This window comes from Ahaetulla prasina, chromosome 1, assembly GCF_028640845.1.
Source record: "Ahaetulla prasina isolate Xishuangbanna chromosome 1, ASM2864084v1, whole genome shotgun sequence".
Lineage (NCBI taxonomy): Eukaryota > Metazoa > Chordata > Lepidosauria > Squamata > Colubridae > Ahaetulla > Ahaetulla prasina.
In genome coordinates this window covers 181596276-181619674 of record NC_080539.1, presented here as the reverse complement: position 1 = coordinate 181619674, position 23399 = coordinate 181596276, and the positions used below count along the sequence as shown (strand labels likewise).

The 23399-nt window shown below is 38.4% G+C and overlaps 1 protein-coding gene across 1 annotated transcript in view; it reads left to right on the top strand.

Annotated features, from left to right (window-relative positions):
- The window catches only part of LOC131197715 (dual specificity calcium/calmodulin-dependent 3',5'-cyclic nucleotide phosphodiesterase 1A-like), a 35650-nt gene that overhangs the window by 6786 nt on the left and 5465 nt on the right, over positions 1 to 23399 (top strand). The window contains exons 3-12 of the mRNA XM_058182146.1: positions 3919 to 3985; positions 5717 to 5833; positions 6294 to 6434; positions 7797 to 7897; positions 8660 to 8785; positions 10336 to 10446; positions 10753 to 10873; positions 11303 to 11384; positions 13976 to 14087; positions 22895 to 23073. Coding sequence (XP_058038129.1) covers positions 3919 to 3985; positions 5717 to 5833; positions 6294 to 6434; positions 7797 to 7897; positions 8660 to 8785; positions 10336 to 10446; positions 10753 to 10873; positions 11303 to 11384; positions 13976 to 14087; positions 22895 to 23073 — 1157 coding nt within the window. The remainder of the gene's footprint in view (positions 1 to 3918; positions 3986 to 5716; positions 5834 to 6293; positions 6435 to 7796; positions 7898 to 8659; positions 8786 to 10335; positions 10447 to 10752; positions 10874 to 11302; positions 11385 to 13975; positions 14088 to 22894; positions 23074 to 23399) is intronic.

Below are 23399 nucleotides of genomic sequence, written 5' to 3'. Positions count from 1 at the left end.
TTAGGGTTAAGCTGGTTTGAAAAAATACAGATAGAAAAATGGACAAAAAAATTAAGGGAAAACTATTCGATAAATAGATGTGAAAGTGAATTTGAATATTTAGTATCTCGGATTATGAAAGATGAAATTGGGCTAAAGAGACTCGTTCGTAGGGTTTATAAGATTATAAATTCTGATGAAAAATTACAAAGAGTGATGAGGACAAATTGGGAAAAAGATCTTAATATTGAAATACCAGAGTCAGATTGGAATATGAATTGGAATAGTAGAATTATGAGAACCTTATCTATAAGGATTAAAGAGCATAATTATAAAGTTGTTTGGAAATGGTATTTGACTGCAGTAAGATTGTCGCAAATGGATAAAAAAATTAGTAAAAAATGTTGTAGATGTGAAATGGAATTGGGGACTTATGAACATATGTGGTATAAATGTGATAAGGTTAAAAAGTTTTGGCAACAATTGGAGAAAATGATATTTGAAATGATGGGGAAAGTAATAACATTGAGAGTGGAAACTATATTATTGTTGGTAATTAAGGAAATAGAATTAACAAAATATGAAAAAGAATTGATTAGAATTATGATTATAATAGGTAGAATTATAATAGCTAGATGTTGGAAACTAGATGTGATTTTTAGAATAGAAGAGTGGAATTCTGAAATGTGGAAATTAGCTTTAAATGATAAAATGACATGTGATATTAAAATTAGAAGTGGTGTGTATAAAGAAGATATTTTCTGGAAGACTTGGAAACCATTTGTGGACTATGCGCTTGGAACATTGGACACTTCGGTACCTGTACCTCGAGAACGTGGATTTTGGCAATCATGAGGATATATCCGAAGACCCAAATCTTCCTTTTTTTTTTTATGTATAGCACAAGGGTGGAAAATGTATTTTCTTTTTTTGTTTGTAACGTTAAAAATTTATAAAAATAAATAAATAAATAAATAAAAAAGAATGCCTGAATTTTAACTGTACATTTTGATATGGTTTTTTAATGTCTACTTTTAAATGTTAATTTACAGGTTGACTGCTGATTCAATTTAACCCCCTGCTAGACCTTAATGTTCTTTTCATGGTTATATTAGCTGCCATAAACCACTTGTACCTCTTCTGCATGGAAGCTACCGCAACTCTGCGTAGTAAAAGAGATCTGTTTTGATTTCAGTTACTATTGAACTTTCACTACAGTGATTTTGTATTTTATAAATTTATCAAGAAAATTCTTGACTTAATTTTTTTAAACTTCTGGAAAAAAATCTCTTGCTGAAACCTCACTGGGTTTTTTTTAGCTTAATCTGTTATGGTGCTCTCATTGTCTCTGTGATGATCTGTTTACAACTGAAAGTTTCAGCTGTAAAAGTTTATAACTACTGAAGTATTTTGGACTATATAAAAATATAATCAAAATGCAAGCAATATATCAAGATAAAGTTTATTGAGAAAGCTGGACAGAAAGAATATTTTTCAACTTAGAAGATCAACTTGAAAATTTGGATAAGTAGCTTGATAAAGTAACGATGAATTTAAAAGGTGGTAATCAGATTCAAGCAACAGCATTACAACAAGGTTTACAATTAGATGAACTGCACTGTTATTCACTGCTCCCAGACCTGAAAGATGAGGCTGCCTTGGAAAATGCAAGTTGGTTAGAGGATTCCAACAAAGGTATGGATTGCAAAGATTCAAAGTTGATAGAATGGACCAGTGTTGAACACTTTTTCAAGAAGATTGAGGAAGACCAGGGAAATAATTTATTATACGCTATTGGAAAACAAATGTCAAGAGATGCTATCTTACAATTTACAGAGACATTTTTGTATAGCAAATGCTGTAGTATTACACACAACAGAAAGTTATGACTCTTGGGAATAAAATCCAGTTGTTAGAAAAGATTCCGTTTAATATCATAAGGAAAAGCCTTATTATTAAGACTCAATCAGGGATATTTGGTGCTGGACAGACCAGAGACAATGATTCCTATGACTTACAATAAACCAGAAGCCATTGAGAGATTTTCTGTGAGTGAAATACATTAAATAGACTGTTAACAGAGGGTTTAGAAAAATAATTTAGCTGTTGGTTTTTTACTTGTTAACAATGTTTTATATTCTAGATAGATTTCAAGCTAAGTGGGTTGGGTAAACAGTGTTTTACAATATACTAATATACAAAGACATTTAAGTGTTTTACAAATTCACAAATGGTATGCCTGCTTTGCAAGGGGGAAGGAGTTATTATCTTTGGAATATAGTTATCAGTGTTCAACTGGGGGGGGCAATTTATGTATATATTTGTTTTGGTTTTTTCTTCATATGCATTTTTTGTGTAAGCTTGTTTAATTTTGTCTTGTTTTTGTATTTTTTTTACTTCTTTTGGTGTTTGTATTCTAATGTTTTGAACAAAATAAAAGTTGGTTTTTTAAAAATGTACCTAGTATTCAATTCTTTGCATAGGAAGACCTATTTAGATGAATGAGTGTTGGGATTGAGAAAGCAGAACTAAGAATTTGTTACTATGAAAAGCGTTCAGATATTGCCCGAACTGCTTTTTTGCCTGAGACAGAGAAATGCAACATTGATATGATTTCTTAATGCTCCAAGGTAGAAAAGAAAGATGGGGAGTGGGAGGAGAGGAGAAAGAAAGATTTAATATCTTTTGGGGGAATAAAATAGGATGTTACTAGATTTGGAGATCAATGGGGGGAAAGTTTTCTTGATTTTTCTTCTACCTTAGCTTTTAACCCTAGAACGTTTCTGTGCTACATGTTTATACGCTCCTATTTTGTTGACATTTCCATTAAACTCACAGAGGAAATTAGTGGAAACGTACAAGGAAGTCAGCAGTTGTACAGAATTAGCTTGATTCCGAATGCACCCATACTTTAGAGAGCCATGACAAAACTGTGAGATAATCCTAAAAGGTCTGTAAGGGGCAAGCATAAGTGCACCCGTGTGTCTACCGTCCCTGTCCTAATGTTTTCTTTTATTCATACCCTTTAAATGTGTTTATAATTATGTTTACACTTGTATCTGTCATAAAATACATGCTTGACAAAAATAAATACATAAATAAATAAATAAATAAATAAATAAATAAATAAATAAATAAATAAATAATCTTACTCTAGATCATTCTTAAAATTGAAACTATCTGTTAGTGGCTTCAGGTTTGAAAGCTTGGTCCCCAAGAATCCCACTGGATCCTCTGAAGCTCCTATGGTTCAAAGGTCCTGGAACCAAGCATGCCTCTGCCTAACTAGTGGAAGCTTAATATGAAATGTCAAATTCCACCCCACTTTCTAAAGAAAAAAATCTAATAAAAATTATACAGTAAATCATTTATAAATAAAGCCATTCCAGCAACACTCTGCTGGCTGAAAACAGGCTGCGGGGGCACGCATGCGGCCCATTTTGGCAAGCAGAGGCATTGTGGGCCAGTCCTTTGATATTTGCAGGCCGCCCCTGCAGGCTGTATTTAAGAAGCCCATGGGCTGGTTCTGACATCCCTTATACAGACCATACATACACTAGTTACTTGTTTTTCAATAAGAAAAATGCTGGCAAAACCTCTGAAGGAGCTGTGCATTATTAAAACTTGGCTTTTAAAAACTTGCACACTGTGTTTAATAATTTCCTCCATCAATATTGGGAAGAATCAATATTAACATTAGTGCCCTATGGGAATCTAGGGCAACGTATAAAATTAGAGTCATGACCTTCAAAATAGAGGCAGATGGATGTATAAAGTCCAAATTTTGTGTTCTGGAAAAAAAAGTTTTTCCTGATCCAACATTCTAACCCCTAAACCACCTGGTATAGCAGCCTCCTAACTGAATTTTACCAACTCTCTCCATGGGATTGTAGCCTTAGTAAATAAGCTCGCTTACATGTATTTAATTTGTTCTCCTAGGGAATTCCGTACAGCCACTAGTTCAGTGGGCATGGCTTATGAATTGGAAGTAATACAAGTTATGAAGGTGAAATCTTTATTATTGTTGTCGTTCAATAAAATAATAGGATAAATCTTTCAGAAAGAGCAGTTTTGAGGAGGGCGACTAAAATAGAATCTATTTGGGTTCTATAAGAAAACTGTATGGTAAATTCCATGACCGTTATGACCAATACAAAGGGATAATAGGAATTATGATTTGATAATATTGCAGGTAAAGGAGCACCCCCTCACCTTAGTATTCCTTACTGCTGTTGTAGAAAGAGCTAACATATGTTTTGCTTAGATTTTTAACTAGTGGTATGAGGCTATCTTTGCCAAAATATTTAGGATTATAAAGAATAAGAAAACATGAACAGATATCTTGCTAATGAAATGGGAAGCTGCAGTACAGTATTGTCCATAGACTTACACACAAACATACATACAGACACAGAGGGTGGGGCAGAGTTCATCATTTCTCCCTTTGCCTTATAAAAATCTTCATAAGAACGCTATGTGAAAGTCTCCGTAACTTAAGCACACATATGCATCAAAATAGTGATAGTGTTTCCTATGGTCTGGCATTAACTGCTTCTTGCTTTCCCCAGGCAATCGATAGACGTGCTTGGCAGGAATTCTGACATATCATACTCCTTTTCTGCAGCCGTGTTTTATTTTCTTGCTGAAAATGTTGCTTGTATGTTTACACAATCAAAAGCTTTTTCCCTGTCTCTCGTTTAAAAAAATAATCAGCATTTTCAGATGTTCAGATAAATCTTGGCATGGGGGTAGAAATAATGCTGTCATGCTTGCCAACTAATTAATACTTTGCCCGGCTGATTTTTGCGCAAAAATATGCCTTTCCCATTTTTGGCCCTGAAAAAGCTATTCATTCAGATAGCCTGGACTGGATGCATTTTCTATATTTAAGTGACAGTTCACTCTAAATTCTCTTTCAATGCAGTAAAATATGAGCAGGATTCTTAATTAAAAAGCATATTCCTTTCTTTTGCTTTTCGTACCACAGCTGTGGCTCCTTCTTCCTCCCCAAAATGCATATGTGCTACTGAATGTTGTGACCATATTTTAAATTATTTATTGCCTTAGCTTGATGTTGATATATAATTCACACTCGCTCACACAGACACACACAGACACACACACACACACACACACACCCCTATACAGAAGACTGTTAGGATTGGTGCCAGGTTCAGCAGGGACTTTGATGCTCTGTCCTATTTGCATAGTGGCTCAGCTTTCAGCCCAGCTCCTCTCTCGCCCTCTCCCCCTTGTGGGGCCAGCATCAGACAGATACTGCTGCAAAAGAACTTTGCTGGCAAGTCTGTGGTTCCAGGACCATCAATTTGAATTTATGGGAAAACTCACATCCAACTTGGATGGCATGAAATTATATTAACATGATTGGTCTTTCTATAAGGAGTCATTTCATGGCACAAGTCCTGTTTTTTATGTCTATCTATTTAAGAACTGCTGTGTCTGTCTGGGTCACATCTAAGGCTTTGAGAGTATGTATAGTAGAATGTTCAATGTTGAACAAAATGTAAATTTTGTTCAATTTACTCAAATGAAACTTGCACATTTATACTGTACATGTTCTCGAATTCTGTTCTGACTCTGTTAGTATGAAATGTGACCCGTTTTGGAAAGCTAAAATACTTGTATTTATGTTTTAGCTTAAATTTTTCAGTTCTTGTTGTGGCCAATTCTGGCTAAATATATTTGCTTATTTACATATGTTTTTCATTATTGACAGACTATCGATAAATGGGATTTTAATGTGTTTACCTTAGATGAAGCTGCTGAAGGACACTGCTTAAGATTTATGATATGCGAAATATTCAGCAAATATGATCTTTTGAAACGTTTCCAGGTCAGGAGCTAAATAGAAAACAAAACCATAATATGTTAAATCTCCCTCCCTCCCTCCCTCCCTCCTTTCCCCTTTCTGTGTGTATCAGGAAATATAGAAGTCCAAATTCTTGACAGGCTTAATATAGAGCGCAAACAGTATTAAGACATGATCATTAAGTTGTCTTAGTTTATAAAGTTCATCATGAGCAAAATAAGAAGCTTTCGTATATTTTGCCCTTAGGACTTAAGAGAAAAATCTAGCCAATTTCTGAACAGATGTGGAATTGAGCTGTTCCTTTTGACCTTCTAAAGAAAGATCTTTTCATGATGTCCCAGTATTAGCATTGTTTTGGGACTAATCCATGTATAATTAAAACCTTCCAGTGACATTGAATACTGAAAATCAATAGTTGAAAGAATGATACCTTGTTTGATCTTGTTAATGGCTATTGTGCACACTCAATTCTTGTCTCCCACAGATACCACTTACCATTCTAATCTCCTTTGCAAAAGCTTTGGAAGCTGGTTACAGTAAACACAAAAATCCATATCACAATTCGCTCCACGCTGCAGATGTTACTCAAACTGTGCATGCCATTATGATTCATACTGGAATGATGGTAAGAGACGACACAATATCCCAGAGAGATAAATTCTGTCTTTAAGAAGCCTCTGACGTAAGTCACATATGATAGTTGGATTCTACATTTGGCAACTAGCTACTACCTGGAAATTAATAGGGTATTTTGTGTACTAAATGGAAAAGTAAGTCTTTACTCCTGAGATTTCCAGTGGCAGATAAAGTTCTGCTGGTTCAAAGTCTATTTGCCTTCTCTGCTTCCTCAACAGTGAAGTAAAGAAGCAGTTCTGGATGCACCCATAAGGTTGTATCTGTCTCCGTGAAGTATTAGATAGTATAATAAGCAACTTTATGGTGCAGAGCAACATTTCACAAAGTATAACCCAGATTCTATTGTCCCTCCAATTGTTATTATTATTATCTTCCCATTCTCTCCCTGTGATGACTTCCTGGACAATATTTACACTGTACTCTTATTGGGATAAAAAAACCCAAACCAAACCAATAATACTGCAGGTATAGAAAAACAATGGAACCAACTTGCATTTTACGCATGAACAATGAAGCACCATTGGAATGCTATAAAGGCAAGCACATCTGTGATACTTTGATCCTTCAGATAAAATTAGCAATTTGCTTTTAGTGCTTTTATTTATTCTAAGTTCCCTTTTCCAGTTCTTATAGCTGCTGGATACTTTATTTCAGTCATGTCCAGTATTTTCTTTCATACCTCTTCCAAACTCTGTAAGTTCTCCATCTGTTTCTGGTTTTGTAGCCCATACTTCTAAATCTCAAGAGTATCTTGGATGCCTGACATAAAAGGGAGACGTTTCAGACGAAACCTTCATTGGTGGGATAAAGGTCATCTGGAACCTGGCAGAGGGTCTTCTGACTTACTGTCTTTTGATTTTCCTCTGTGCCTCCCGGAAAAACTTGTGAACTAATAAATTTGCTAAAGTTGTCAGGATGGGCATTCTAACCAAATGTACACCAAGCCATTTACTGTCATTTGCATAAAAATGAGTAAAGCATGTGGATCGACAGATGTTGCTAACGCAGTTTCCAACATTCATCACCACTGACATCGTAGTGCACATTGCAATGATTTTTGAGTTACTGCAGTTTGTGCTGGTATATCTATGTTTAGCAGAGAATCTTACATACGGAGACACAGAAGGAGGAACTGATTGGAACCTGGCCCAAGCTGAAGTACTTGATAACACACTTGATATCCACCTGAAGCTGCCATTTATTGCATATGAGAGGACATTTGTTTCAGTAAAAATCCTTTCCTCCCACTCCCCATCTATTTTGTAAAATAAGAGATTGTATTTACAGATACTGTATACTTCGTATTTTATTTTGTTGAGGAACATCATGGGCTCTTAATTCTTTCCACTAGCAATGGTTCACAGACCTGGAGATCTTAGCTATTTTTTTTAGCAGCAGCATCCATGATTATGAGCACACCGGAACCACAAACCATTTCCACATAGAGACAAGGTAAATCATCCATCCTATTCTACCTGTTGCCAAAATGGAAAGATTGAGTGGTTTAATGAATTATGGCTGATACGCAGTACACATACTTAAGTTTAGCAAGTCCCTGCCTGTGTCTTCCTCTTATTATTCCTTCTGAGATAAGGACTAACAAACAGGTAGGTGTATGATGACTCAGAGCTTGAGATGAAACTTTCACTCCTCGGTTCCTATAGTTGATATCATCCAACCATAGAAGTGTAGGAGCTAATGTGATTTAATGTTTGATTTATTTCCCATTAACAGTAGTTGTAGTTGTTCATTCGCTCATTCCACTACTCCTTCTATTTCATGACAATGAACTTCACTGTTGACAGACTGCTGGCTGACAATATGTTTCTCAAATGTTTGTGGTTTCCACTAATAATTCTGTTATGATGAAAATACAATATAATCTATTTTATTTGCTTGCAAGACTCCATGCTTTAATCTCTCTTAAAATGCTGTGGAGATGCAAGGGGACCAAGGAACGTAGTTCTCTCTCAGCCAGCCATAAAGCTGCTGCTAAATAACCTCTATTCAGATATTTATGAAACTATTATTCTAAAAAGTAAACATAAAGGGTATCTCTTATCTATCAAACATCCATCTCTCTCTCTCTCTCTCTCTCCCTCCCTCCCTATCTATCTATCTATCTATCTATCTATCTATCTATCTATCTATCTATCTATCTATCTATCTTCTTCCATCAATTTAACAGAAACATTCTTTGGACTTCTACACTAGGTCAAAAGCTGCTCTTTTGTATAATGATAGATCAGTTCTTGAAAACCATCACGTGAGTGCTGCTTTCCGCCTGTTGCAAGACAGAGATACAAATATCTTAGGCAACTTAACCAAAGATGAGTGGAGGTGAGGCTATATATTGATATGTAGCTAAGCTGTTTCAAAATATACAGTATTAATTGCCAGTTTCTTTTGCTTTCAGAAATGTCTTTAAGGGACTATATTAAAACTTCCACATATGTCTTCTGGTTATATATGACAGCCAAAGCCTTTACATTAGGCAGATGGCCAAGCAAATGTGGGCTAATAGTTATGGATTCACTTTCATGTTTTACCATTTTACCATTTTATTTACTTATTTTATGTTGTTTTTGGATTTACAACTTTCAGAGTAAATCAGAAAACCGATTACATCATAAGATCCATCACCTAATGCACAGTTTAAATGCTAAGATTAATAGTTAAAATAATTTGCTATTTGATATGGCAGCATTAGTAACCCTTAATTTCTGAAGGCCTTAGGGAAGAGCTATTTTTCTACCCATTTTTAGAAGGCCATATCCTTGTTTCTTAGGGAACCACTTGGAAAAAAGTGAAGTACAGGTAGTCCTTGACTTACAATAGTTCATTTTGTGAATGTTTGAAGTCACAATGACACTGAAAAAAGTGACTTATGACCATTTCACCCTTTCAACCATTGCAGAATCCCTGTGGTCATGTGATCAAAATTCAGACGCTTGGAACTGACTCAAATTTATGACAGTGGCAGTGTCCTGGCGTGATGGGATCCCCTTTTTCTGACAAGGAAAGTCAATGGGAAAGCCAGATTCACTTAACAACCATATTGCTAACTTAACTAACTGCAGTGATTGACTGAACAGCTGTGGCAAGAAAGGTTGTAAAATGGGGCAAAATTCATTTAACAACTGTCTCACTTAGCAACAGAAATTTTAAGCTTGTAAATTGAGCACTACCTGTAGTCAAATCGTGTAAGTTGCTACAGTGTAAAATACCAATGATTTTCAATAACTCTTTGAATTTACCCTAAAGTTGTTTCCCTGCTTTTTTCAAGCTGGGGATGTGATGACTATTTGAAATGTTTCTCAGAAGTCCAAATGTGGAAGTTAATGTTCACATTTGGAGATGGCCCAGGGCTGGGGTGAAATCTACTTACCTTCCTTACCGGTCCGGAAGTGCACGCACCACATGCACATCACATGTGCATGCAGACCTTCTGCGCATGCACAAAACCTTCTGCACATGCACAGAAGGTAAAAAAACACATTACTTCCTGGTTAAAATCAGGAAGTAATGACACCCAGGTGGGTGGGTGGAGCTTTGCTCCACCATCACTACCGGATCACTGAACCATCGGCCACAATCGCTACCAGTTCACGTGATCCGGTCCAATCCGGGAGCATTTCACCCCTGGCCCAGGGACTTCTTTCCATGCTAACCTCACAGAAGCAGAACAATTAGAACAAGTAGTGAAGGCATCCAATGAAGGGCTTATAGTATAAGCCTTATACCGATAGAAATAGATTAAAACTCCGAAGCCATACTTGGCAGCAAGTGCCTGCAAATTGTTTTTCCCAAGTAGAAGATAGGCTTGGTAATATTTGGACATTCTTATTTTGACAACACCTAGAATAAAATGTTCCTCTGTCTGCTTTCAGGGAGTTGCGTCGCATGGTTATTAATATAGTTTTATCTACAGATATGTCACATCATTTCCAGCAGATGAAAGTCATGAAACATATTCTGCAGTGTTTCCAGCTAGCTGACAGGTTAGTTGTATTGGAAAGAGAAGGTGTCCTCACTCTGAATAGGGAGCAGGAGGGGGGCATGGAGAGGGTTTGTTTTTTTTTTTTGTTTACATTTATACCCCGCCCTTCTCCGAAGACTCAGGGCGGCTTACAATGTATAGGGCAATAGTCTCATTCTATTTGTATATATTTACAAAGTCAACTTATTGCCCCCCCAACAATCTGGGTCCTCAGACCTCTGGGTTAAGAGTTCTAAAGTTTTTTTTCTGGCTAAAAAAAAGTGGATGCTTTTTTTGACTGGTGATCAGAATGATCTTAATTTGACAGGACAAACAAGGATAAAATCATGTCTTTTCTGGTACACGTAGCTGACATCAGCCATCCAGCAAAACCTTGGGAACTGCACCATCGATGGTCAGAAGCATTACTGGAAGAATTTTTTGAACAGGTACTGTATTTAAAGTTTAAGCATATATTATAGGTCTGTGCAACAATTCGGATTCAAAGGCAAAAGGCCGATTCAGAGCATAAAGAATGCAAATTTAGTACCTGTCTACAACTTCTTAAATGTTTTTAAGGGGACTTTTTGGTCTCTTCTTCATCCCTGCCTTCCAACTTTGTTATGGAGCATATGAAAAAAAAGGCAGGGGGAGGGATATTTACAGTGTCAATTTCACTGATGGAAAGAAATTGCAGGATAAAATATTCTGATACCTTGTGTGGTTCTTGGTATTTTTGCTAAAAAGTATGTATCTTTCTTCCTCTGTTTTAGAAAGAGCATTTTCAATATACTGTTTTTAACTGTTTTCATAATACAGTAAAGCATCACTTGTTCAGAATAGCTCATACTTCTGTGAATTTCTTCCTCCAATGCTAGGGAGACAAAGAGGCTGAAATGGGACTTCCAATTTCTTCGCTCTGTGATCGCAAGACAACCAATATTGCAGAATCCCAAATAGGTGAAGCTCATTTAAAAGGGGGGAGGCAATCTTTGTCCCCTTTTTACTTCTGACATTGTTGACTCTTCTTCCTAACCATCCTCCAAATAATGACCATCCTTTAAGTTAAGCTTATGTTAACGACTAGGATGCAGAGAGGGGTCTTGGTAACAAGTCAGGTTGCAATTATAAATTCATTAAATTACAATGTCATATTTTCCTCTTCTAGGGAAAACTTTTCCCTCGTCAGTCACATTGGGGCAGAGGTAAAATCCAGCAGGTTCTGATAGGTTCTGGAGAACCGGTAGCAGAAATTTTAAGTAGTTTGGAGACTGGCAAATACCACCTCTAGTTGGTCCCAGAGTGGGCTGGGAATGGAGATTTTGCAATATCCTTCCCCCAGGAATGGGGAGAGAATCGGGATTTTGCAGTTTCCTTCCCCTGCCACACCCACCAAGCCAATCCTACCAAACCACACCCACAGAACTGGTAGTAAAAAAATTTGAATTTCACCACTGCATTGGGGTAATTCTTTTAAGTGTAGCAAAACAACCATCAGAACAAAGACTGCTTCCCTTTTACTTAGATAAAGAAATGCATCATCGCATTGGCTGAGTTCATACATCACATGAAGCCATGGTTTCAATAAAGGAGAATATTTGTAGCTCAAGGGCTGAAATGAGGGGCCTTTGGTGCTCTCTGAGCTTGGTTGTTTTCTTGAAGATGTTTCATTATCCAAACTAGGTAACATGATGATGTTATCTAGTATAGAATAGAATAGAATAGAATAGAATAGAATTTTTTATTGGCCAAGTGTGATTGGACACACAAGGAATTTGTCTTGGTGCATATGCTCTCAGTGTACATAAAAGAAAAGATACATTCATCAAGGTACAACATTTACAACACAATTGATGATCAATATATCAATATAAATCATAAGGATTGCCAGCAACAAGTTATAGTCATACAGTCATAAGTGGAAAGAGATTGGTGATGGGAACTATGAAACGATTAATAGTAGTGCAGATTCAGTAAATAGTCTGACAGTGTTGAGGGAATTATTTGTTTAGCAGAGTGATGGCCTTCGGGAAAAAACTGTTCTTGTGTCTAGTTGTTCTGGTGTGCAGTGCTCTATAGCGTCGTTTTGAGGGTAGGAGTTGAAACAGTTTATGTCCAGGATGCAAGGGATCTGCAAATATTTTCTTAGCCCTCTTCTTGATTCGTGCAGTATACAGGTCCTCAATGGAAGGCAGGTTGGTAGCAATTATTTTTTCTGCAGTTCTAATTATCCTCTGAAGTCTGTGTTTTTCTTGTAGGGTTGCAGAACCGAACCAGACAGTTATAGAGGTGCAAATGACAGACTCAATAATTCCTCTGTAGAATTGGATCAGCAGCTCCTTGGGCAGTTTGAGCTTACTGAGTTGGCGCAGAAAGAACATTCTTTGTTGTCCTTTTTTAATGATGTTTTTGATGTTAGCTGTCCATTTGAGATTTTGCGATATGATAGAACCCAGAAATTTGAAGGTTTCTACTGTTGATACTGTGTTGTCAAGTATTGTGAGAGGTGGAAGTATGGAAGGGTTTTTCCTAAAGTCTACCACCATTTCTACGGTTTTGAGAGTAATGAAACATCTTCAAGGAAACAACCAAGCTCAGAGAGCACCAGAGAGTTACGCTTTGTTTTACTGATGCTTTGTTGAATCACATTAATATAATTTATGTATAACATTAAGCTGGAAACAATGATTTAGGAGGCTGGTGCCTTTCAGAAGAAAGAAATTTTTCTTCCATCTACTTTTTGGAGAGAGATCAAAGATTAAAAGCAATCCTTCTACACACAATATATCCAAGCAACATTTTTCTGCAGAAAACCCCACCAGGCTAGAAAGCGGAACATTACGAGTTCAAGTCCTGCCTTAGCCATGAAAGCCACCTGGGTGACTTTAGGCCAGCCACTCTTCTCAGCTGCAAACCACCTCATAGGAGGAGGAAGATCTATTGGATATATTCACTGCCTTGAGTTATTTGTAAACTAATAAAGGTGGGATACAAATAAATTAAGAACCCTGTAATAACGCTATGCATATTAGAAATTAATGACCTGCTTTTTATCAGGCACAGCCTTCCCAAACATGGCGTCCTCCATATGTATTAAAAGTACAACTGTCCTAAATCCTAGCCCGCAAAGCTGTAATGGTATTTGGGAATGACCTTGGGAGACAGGGCAAAGTGAAACAACCCAATAAAAGTCAGCTGAACCCACAGCAATAATGTAAATAAAGAGACCCTAGTTTTGGCTCTGTAAAAGGAATGGGGGAAGAGAAGTACTCTCGGACTTGCAAGATTCTGTTAATGTAACCTTACAATAATATATAATTAGGTCACTTGGTTGTGCTTCCTGTCTGGTCTACCTCATAAGGCTAACAGGTTTAGAGTGTAGAAGTAATAGTTTTACTGAGGTTTTTACTAAGGAGCTACAAGTGACCATTAAAGAGCATTTTATCAGACTTTTGGCCATTGACCACACTCAACTGAACCTGGGTAAAGCTTATTTGTTCAGTTTTAAACTAGTCATTGTGTTTAAATTTTTTCTTTGTTTCTTTCTTTAGGTTTTATTGATATTATAGTAAAACCAGCATTTGTTCTTCTACTTGAAACTGTGGAAAAACCATCTACTCCTGTTACATCTGAAGCTGCTAATTCTCTATGTGAAAAAGATAGGTGTGGACATCCTTGCTTATTTCAGTTACCTTTGATTCCAAAATTCTGTTTCAGTTCTCCTTTAAGAAATTTCTTGAAATAACTTTACCAAACTAGAAATTATAATGTCATGTTCCAAACACTTTATAGGAAAGGGAAAGAGCAAGATAGCACTCTTCTTGCCATTCATTGTTTCCAGCCCTGGGAACATGCAAATACATTTTCTTTCTACTCTTCCAAATATTCTTTTCCAGTTAGTTTTAATATATTTGTGAGTTTCTAGAAAAGTTGACAGGGGACAAAAAGAGACTGAAGAAATGCACAGATCTGGGGCAGTTTCAAAACTGGAGAAGTTAACATTTTAACTCCATCACTTAGCAACTTTTGAAACAATGGTGACACACTGTAAGGGATATTATACAGGCAGTCCGCAAGTGACAACCCCAATTGAGCCCAAAATGCATGTTGAAACATTTGTTAAGCGGGTTTGCCCCCATTTTACGACTTTTCTAACCACGGTTGTTAAGTGAGTCATTGCATTTGTTAAGTTAGCAACTTAACTTAAAGTAAATCTGGATTCCCCATTGACTGCTTGTCAGAAGGTCGCAAAAGCTATCAAATGACTCTGGGACACTGCAACTATTATTGCGAGCTCAAAACTCACTTATTTATCTGCGCTGGACTGGGTTAGTTTTAAATTTATGGGTTTTTATGGGTTTTTATTCTAAATTTTTAATTTTGGCCAATTTAATAAGTTTTTTAAATTGTATTTTAATTGTATTCATATTGTATCATGGTGTATTTTTTACTTGGCTGTAAACCGCCCTGAGTCCTTCGGGAGAAGGGCGGTATAAAAATTTAAATAAATAATAAAAAATTTAAATAATAAAAATAAATATAAACCACTTACCAAGGGTCTGGATTTTGATCATGTGACCATGGGGGATGCTGCATAAGTGTGAAAACGGTCATAAGACACTTTTTTCAGTGCCATTGTGACTTTGAATGGTCACTAAATAACTATTGTAAGTCAAGGACTATTTGCAGTATTCTGTGCCAGTTTTTCCAATGGCATTAAGGGAAGATATTGTTATAGATGTGGGTGGAGGGGATGGTGTTGTTGCTTTTCCACCATAGGTTTTGGAAGAAACTAAATAAGAGTTTACTTTCAGCGGTATATCTATTTTTTGTATTCTTTTGCAATCCATGCAAAAGTGGCTTCCGCGTTAAGTTTACATTATAAGATAATAGTAGTATCTCATACAGTAATACTGTGTTTGCTTAGTAATGGCAGTAGTTTTTGTTCAAAAGTTTTTTATTTTTTACACACAAACAACAGCATACAATGTACCTTTTTGGACAAAGTATCAGCCAGGTACATGTTCAAATCCAATTAGGTCTTTTCCATCAATATATTTTCCTTCATTTTTGTTTCCCTATTTGCATTTCTGTTAAAAATCTAATCTTACCCTCCACCCCCAATTTTAGTCTTTTATCAAATTTTCCCTCTTTCCCCCCCTTTTTTCTATTCCCATTTATGTTAAACCCTTATATTCCCATTTACTAATTTCATTCTTTTCTATCTTCTACTTAGCATCAGCATCAATCATATCTTTACATTTCAATGACAATTTATAAATTGTTAACCATAATCCTAGAAAGAAAATGAAAGACAAGCAAAAACTCTATTTTTCTTCATATTAACTTCTGTATTATTATTAATACATCCATAATAACTTTTAAACATTTTTCTCATTTTAAGGAATCTTTTTTATTTTCCCCTTTTTTCTCTTTCTCCTCTTTTTTCTTTTTTCTTCTTAAAATTCTTTACTCTCTTTGCTTGTCCTGTATTTCTATCCACTCTCCTTTTCTTCGTTTCCCCCATTTTTTGTTTTTCTCCATTGATCCCTTTGTATTTTTTCCTTTCCCTTCTTTCTTTCCTTGTCTCTTCTTCCCCTCTTTATTATTTTTTTTACCCTTCTTGTTTTCAATATTTTCCCCTTTACTCTCTTCAACTTCTTTGTACTATTTCCCTTTTTATTTTCCCCTTCTCTAAAGATCCCTTCACCTCTCCCCTTAAACTGATTTAACATTTCACAATCATTTAATAATTCATCCTCAATATTTTTTCTTTGTCTTCCAACGCCTTCTCTTGCTTCATGGTTTCTTGTTTGCTATCAGTTCTGGTGCAACTCTTAATTCTTCTGAATCCTGCTTTCCATAAGGTCTTGTAATTATTTCTTTTATTTCTTGCTTAAACGGCATATGCATCTTTTTCATCATTTCAATTATTCCCTGGGCCTTTCTTTATTTTTGGGGTTGAAGTTCTTATTTTTATCAAAGTCAAACAGCTTGCTGACAAAATTCTCCCTTTTGGTTCTCACCAACCGTATCACTCCAGTAGAGGAATTTTCCACAACAAATGTTAGTCAATGTAGTTTTCTCTTCTGCCTGAGGGTGTCTCTTTCCAGTCCACAATTCTAATCAACAATTAACAAAAGTTTCCATTTTATTTCTTTTACTTAGAGCTGCGCTTTGTTTTGCTTTAACTTTTTAGTTGTTCCAATTAGTCCCATTTAAAATCCGTGACCCAATTTACTTGGTTCCAACTCATAGAGGAAGAAGAAAATCAGAGAAATTTCACCACGTTATAGTTTTAAATCCCCCGATTTCTTTTTTGCCTTCCCTTTTTTATATTCTGCAACAAGTTTTAAAAGCCTCCAAATTTTCCAGCTTTATTTAAGAGTTTCCTTATTTTTTCTTTCTTTTCGAGCGGTCTCCGCTTCAATTTTAGAAGCCAAATTTCTTTTGGGTCTTTGGGTAAATGCTTCCATTTCTTTTATTTTGCTGTGTTTACAATCCTTCTTAATTTAGCTGCTATTCCACCACCATTTATTTATTTATTTATTTATTTGCAAATTTCAAATTAAAATATTTTCTTGTGAGTTGGTATTCACTCACCCGGCTTCAATATTCTGTCCAAATCACCGCCCTTGCTCAAAAACTTGGTCCGATTGCCCCAGCTTAATGATGGCTGCCATAGCCATCGCTCCTGCCGCTGAGTTGAAGAGCTTTCCTCTGACCTCCGAGGAACTTGCCAGTTTGAGGTGCCTCTCCTTCTTCACCATCCCTACAGGACAGCTCTGGTCCGAAGATCCCTCAAACGGTGGTTTGTCGGCCCGGGAATTCGCAGAGCTCAGTGGAGCTCCTTTTCCCTGTCCGTCTCGGTGAGACATTTCTGGTCGAGTCCCTGGCAGTAATTAGTTGAATCTCATAATACTTCTGTAACATACTGTATGCATAAAACACATATTATCTATTTGTTGTTGAATTGAGAAATAACAATAGAAGAGGTTCGTGCCTGTTCTTTGAAGCCAGTGAGCATATATAAGATTATATAGTATTCCCTAATCTTTGTGTCATGTATTCTGTCTCATGTATTCCAGCACTTATTCTCTCCAGTTACCACAAATTAGATGCAACAGTCTGAAGAAGAACAGCCCTCACATTTGCTCCCACATCTATACCAGTGGTGGAATTCAAGTGATTTAACAATCGGTTCTCTGCCCTAATGATTTCTTCCAACAACCAGTTTGCCAAACTGCTCAGAAAGTTAACAACCGGTTCTCCCGAAGTGGTACGAACTGGCTGAATCCCACCACTGATCTATACAGTTATGTTCAGACTTTCTCATGGAGACTAGAAGAATGTGGTAGGGTGGAATGTTAATGTAAGGATAGAGCAGAGGACTAGTTTACAGATTTGTTCAATTTTTTTTCATATAATTTGCACATTTGAATAGGATGTATTTCATAATCAGATCTCTAGGTCACATTATTTATACTAGCATTGTTCATTGCTTTTCCTATAATTATTTCAGTGCTTGCTTCACATGTAAGATGTGATGCTTGCTTTGTTTTGGGAGTTTTGTAGCTTTATCTTTTTTTTTCTTTTTAAAAATGAATATTCTGCTTTAGGAGCTGTACAGTGGAATAATATAACGCTCCCAAAGAAATTGCTTATCTGAAAAGCAGAATTTTCAAGTCCATGTTGCTGTAAATATTTATTAAATGGTTTATGCAGAAATATAAACAACACTATGTAAACTGAAATTAATTATTTTGAATGTTTTTCAAAGAAACATATTCTTTCCTAGAGATATAGAAGAACTGGTAAACTTGAGACAACTATCTGTCCCAAATTTCCATGTTGCATCTTATAGAGAGGCATTAAATTCCTTTAATTTCTTGATTCAGAAAGTCCCCTATTACAGAACTTTAGCACAGCTAAGTATTGTTTTCTACTAATCAACTCAAAATGAAATTAAATAAAAAATTCACATATTGCTTAATAAAGGATTGCCTTTGCTATGATTAAGATAATCCTTTTAACTTTTACTTTGCCCTTGTGATTACAGATTAAGATCAACATTTTAATAATCTTTTGATTTTCCACTTTTACTTCCCAAGTGACTGTTTTTGTACTGGGTGGAATGGAACATTGAACTTCAGAAGAAAATATCTTCAGTTCTGAAGGAAAATAGTAGCCCCACATGCAAGAGAAACATACAGTCAGCAATCCATCTTAACCTCAGGAAATTGGAGAGCCTCAAAGCAGCCTAAGTGGGAGTGGGCATGCTCAACATTGTAGCATGTTGCCTGATTGCAAAAAAGCAAGTGATAGCTATAAGAGGAAATAGAATGGAGTAGTTATAAACATACTGGTGAAAAAGATCCATCCATGTAAAACGGTAAAGAAATTCAGCTCAGGTGCAAAACAGGGACCTTTGATTTTTGTGGTTTTCATCTCCCCTAAAAGCAGGGGTAAAATGCTGCCAGCTCTATCCAGCTCATGCGAGCCAGTAGCGCCGCCGGCGGGTAGTTCAGAAAGTTGGTAGCGCCAGCAGCCGGAGGTTTCAACCCCCCAAACTAGGACATCATCACATCCTGGTTTTGACCATCTGTGCATGCGCAGAAGGCTTTGTGCATACACAAATGATGGTGCGCGTGGCGCGTGCATATCAGTGAGCCGGTAGGAAAGGTAAGTACATTTCACCCCTGCCTGAAAGGTATTTATTAAGAGCATAGCATAAATGAACTACAGTACTAAATGTTATTATAAGGTCCTCCTTAACAGTATTATATAGAGCTGTGGTGGTGTAGTGGCTAGAATGCAATACTGTAGGCTACTTCTGCTGACTGCCAGCTGCCAGCAGTTTGGCAGTTCAATTCTCACCAGCTCAAGGCTGACTCAGCCTTCCATTCTTCCAAGCTTGGTAAAATGAGGACCCAGATTGTTGGGGGCAATATGCTGACTCTGTAAACTGCTTAGAGAGGGCTGTAAAGCACTGTGAAGCAGTATATAAGTCTAAGTGCTATTGCTATTTATTAGATTTTTACCCTAGCTTTATTATTTTATAAGTAACTCAAGGCAGCAAATATACATAATGTTTCCCTCTCCTCCTGTTGGACTGAGAGAGAGTGACTCACTAAAATAATTTCTAATTGTGGAACTATCCTGGTTATTACAAGTAGTCCTTAACTTACAACCATTCATTTGATGACTGTTCAAAGTTACAATGAAAAAAGTGACTTATGACCATTTTCCACACTTCTGTCTGTTGCAGCATCCTTGTCTTCACATGCTCAAAACTTGGCAATGGGCATACAGTATATTTGTGATGGATGCAGTATCCTGGGTCATGTGATCACCTTTTGTGGCTTGACAAATAAAGCCAATGGGGAAGCCAGATTCACTTATCAACCATATTGCTAACTTAACTAACTGCAGTGATTCACTGAACAACTATGGCAAGAAAATCGGACAAAATTCACTTAACAACTGGCTTGCTTGGCAATGGAAAGTTTAGGATCAATTGTGGTTGTTTATTTATTTATTTATTTATTTCGATTTTTATACCGCCGTTCTCCCGAAGGACTCAGGGCGGTGTACAGCCAAGTAAAAATACAGCATATACAGGTTAAAAGAAATTAAAAGAAAACATATTATATTGTGGCCGAAAATTTAAAACAGTTTAAAATCTTAAAATATAAATAACCCCAATAAAAATTTTAATCCAGTCCCGCTTGAATAAATAGGTGCGTTTTCAGCTCACGGCGAAAAGTCCGAAGATCAGGCACTTGATGTAAACCAGGGGGAAGTTCATTCCAAAGCGTAGGAGCTCCAACAGAGAAGGCCCTTCCCCTGGGGGCCGCCAACCGACATTGCTTGGCGGACGGCACCCTGAGAAGGCCCTCTCTGTGTGAGCGTACGGGTCGGTGGGAGGCAAAAGGTAACAGCAGGCGGTCCCGTAAGTACCCGGGTCCTAAGCCATGGAGCGCTTTAAAGGTGGTAACCAGAATCTTGAAGCGCACCCGAAAGACTACAGGAAGCCAGTGCAAACTGCGCAGGAGTGGTGTTACATGGGAGCAACGAGTTGCTCCCACTATTACCCGCGCAGCTGCATTCTGGACTAGCTGCAGCCTCCGGGTGCACCTCAAGGGCAGCCCCATGTAGAGAGCATTGCAATAGTCCAGGCGGGAAGTGACAAGGGCATGAGTGACCGTGCATAAGGCATCCCGGTCAAGGAAGGGGCGCAACTGGCGCACCAAGCGTACTTGGTGGAAGGCCCTCATGGAGACGGCCACCAAATGATCGTCAAACGACAGCCGCCCATCCAAGAGGACACCCAAATTGTGCACCCTCTCCGTTGGGGCCAATAACTCGCCCCCCACAGCCAGCTGCGGCTGCAGCTGACTGTACCGGGGTGCCGGCATCCACAGCCACTCCGTCTTGGAGGGATTGAGCTTGAGTCTGTTTCTCCCCATCCAGACCCGTACGGCTTCCAGACACCGGGACAGCACTTCGACAGCTTCGTTGGGGTGGTCCGGGGTGGAAAAGTACAGCTGAGTATCATCAGCGTACAGATGATAACTCACCCCAAAACCACTGATGACCTCACCCAGCGGCTTCATGTAGATGTTGAACAGTAGGGGCGAGAGAATCGACCCCTGAGGCACCCCACAAGTAAGGCGCCTCGTGGTCGACCTCTGCCCCTCTGTCAACACCGTCTGCGACCGGTCGGAGAGATAGGAGGAGAACCACCGATAAACGGTGCCCCCCACTCCCAATCCCTCCAACCGGTGCAGCAAGATACCATGGTCAATGGTATCAAAAGCCGCTGAGAGATCTAATAGGACCAGGGCAGAGGAACAACCCCTATCTCTGGCCCTCCAGAGGTCATCCACCAACGCGACCAAAGCTGTCTCCGTACTGTGACCGGACCGGAAGCCGGACTGGAACGGGTCTAGATAGACGGCTTCATCCAGGTACCGGGGAAGCTGACATGCAACCACACTCTCTACAACCTTCGCCACAAAGCAAAGGTTGGAGACTGGACGATAATTTCCCAAAATAGCTGGGTCCAGGGAAGGCTTCTTGAGGAGGGGTCTCACCACCGCCTCCTTCAAGGCAGCGGGGAAAACCCCTTCCAACAACGAAGCATTTATAATTCCCCGGAGCCAGCCTCGTGTCACTTCCTGAGTAGCCAGCACCAGCCAGGAAGGACACGGTCCAGTAAACATGTGGTCGCATGCAGCCTCCCCAGTAACCTGTCCACGTCCTCGAGAGCCACAGTCTCAAACTCATCCCAAACAACCTCAACAAGATGTGCCTCTGCCATCCCACCTGGATCATCGCAATTTTGGTCTAAACTATCCCGAAGCTGAATGATTTTATCGTATAGATAACCATTAAACTCCTCAGCACATCCCTGTAGGGGGTCATCCCGTCCCTCCTGATGAAGGAGGGAACGATTCACCCGGAAGAGGGCGGCCGGGCGGTTATCTGCCGATGCAATGAGGGTGGAAACGTAAGAACGTTTCGCCTCCCTCGTTGCCACTAGGTAGGTCTTAGTAAAAGATCTCACTATCAGCCGATCAGCCTCGGAACGGCTAGACCTCCAGGTACTCTCCAGGCGTCTTCTCCGGCGTTTTATCTCTCTCAGCTCCTCAGAAAACCAAGGAGCCAATTGAGATCTACGCCGGGTCAGAGGCCGCAAAGGCACGACACGGTCCAAAGCCCCAGCCACGGCCCGCTCCCAGGCCGCAACTAGTTCTTCAGTCGTGCCGTGGGCAAGATCCTCAGGGAACGGCCCAAGCTCCGTCTGGAACCTCTCAGGGTCCATCAGGCGCCTGGGATGGAACCAACATACTGGCTCCGTCTCCCTGCGGTGGTGAGCGGCGGTCTGAAAGTCCAGGCGAAGGAGAAAATGATCTGACCATGACACTGGTTCAGTCACTAAATCTCCTAATTCCAGATCATTAATCCACTGTCCAGAGATGAAAATCAGATCTAGTGTGCCTCCCCCCATGTGTGTAGGGCCATCATTTACTTGAATCAGGTCCATGGCCGTCATGGAAGCCAGGAACTCCTGAGCTACCGTTGACGACAAGCCGGCTGATGGCAAGTTGAAATCCCCCATGGCCCCACTTCACAAGGAGGGATTCACAACCAGCTATCTGAGGCACAGTGGACTCCCTCGGCTCTAGACTTTCTTTAATCACAACCGCCACCCCCCCACCCCTACCTTGAGCCCTCGGCTGATGGAATGCACGGAAACCCAGCGGGCACAGTCGAGAACTACGTGTATTAACCACAAACCTACTGTCTCCTCTGTTAATTTCCTATTCCAGGTTCACTTTAAAATGTGATTTGCATTTAAATACAATCCATATTACTCCAGTGACAAAATAGAATTATATGATTAAAACAATCATGTTAACAATTCCCTGCTTCCTGCTTGCCTTCTTGTGTGACTGCCTTCCTAGGAAAGGACAATCCATGGAGAATAATGAAGTAAATCCCAGTGGAAATGGTCTACCTAAAGATTATGGGATTTGCCTAGAAAAACAGGATTTAAACCTACCCGGTTTTAGGGACCAAATTCTGCACAATATTGAAGCAAATAGAAACAAATGGAAGGATAATAAAGAAGCTGTTAATAAAGGTATGGATAACATATACTGACATACTTGTGTTTGATCTTAATGCAGATATTCATATAAAAAAATTTTTATATATTTTTTTAAAAAAAATTGAGATAATTTGAGATGAAGGCAGTGCCAATAAAATTTTATGCTGCCTCTCCATACTGTGGTTTATAAAATGAGGAACAACCTCCCCTGAAGATTCATGACTCTACAAAAATGGATATTTTCTTCTCCTTCCTTCTTTCTTGAATGCAAAATTCCTCCTTCATTTTCTTAATAATTTGGGGGAGTAATATGTTGCCCAATAACTGCAAAGGTCAGACAGTAAATATTGTGGGTAGAG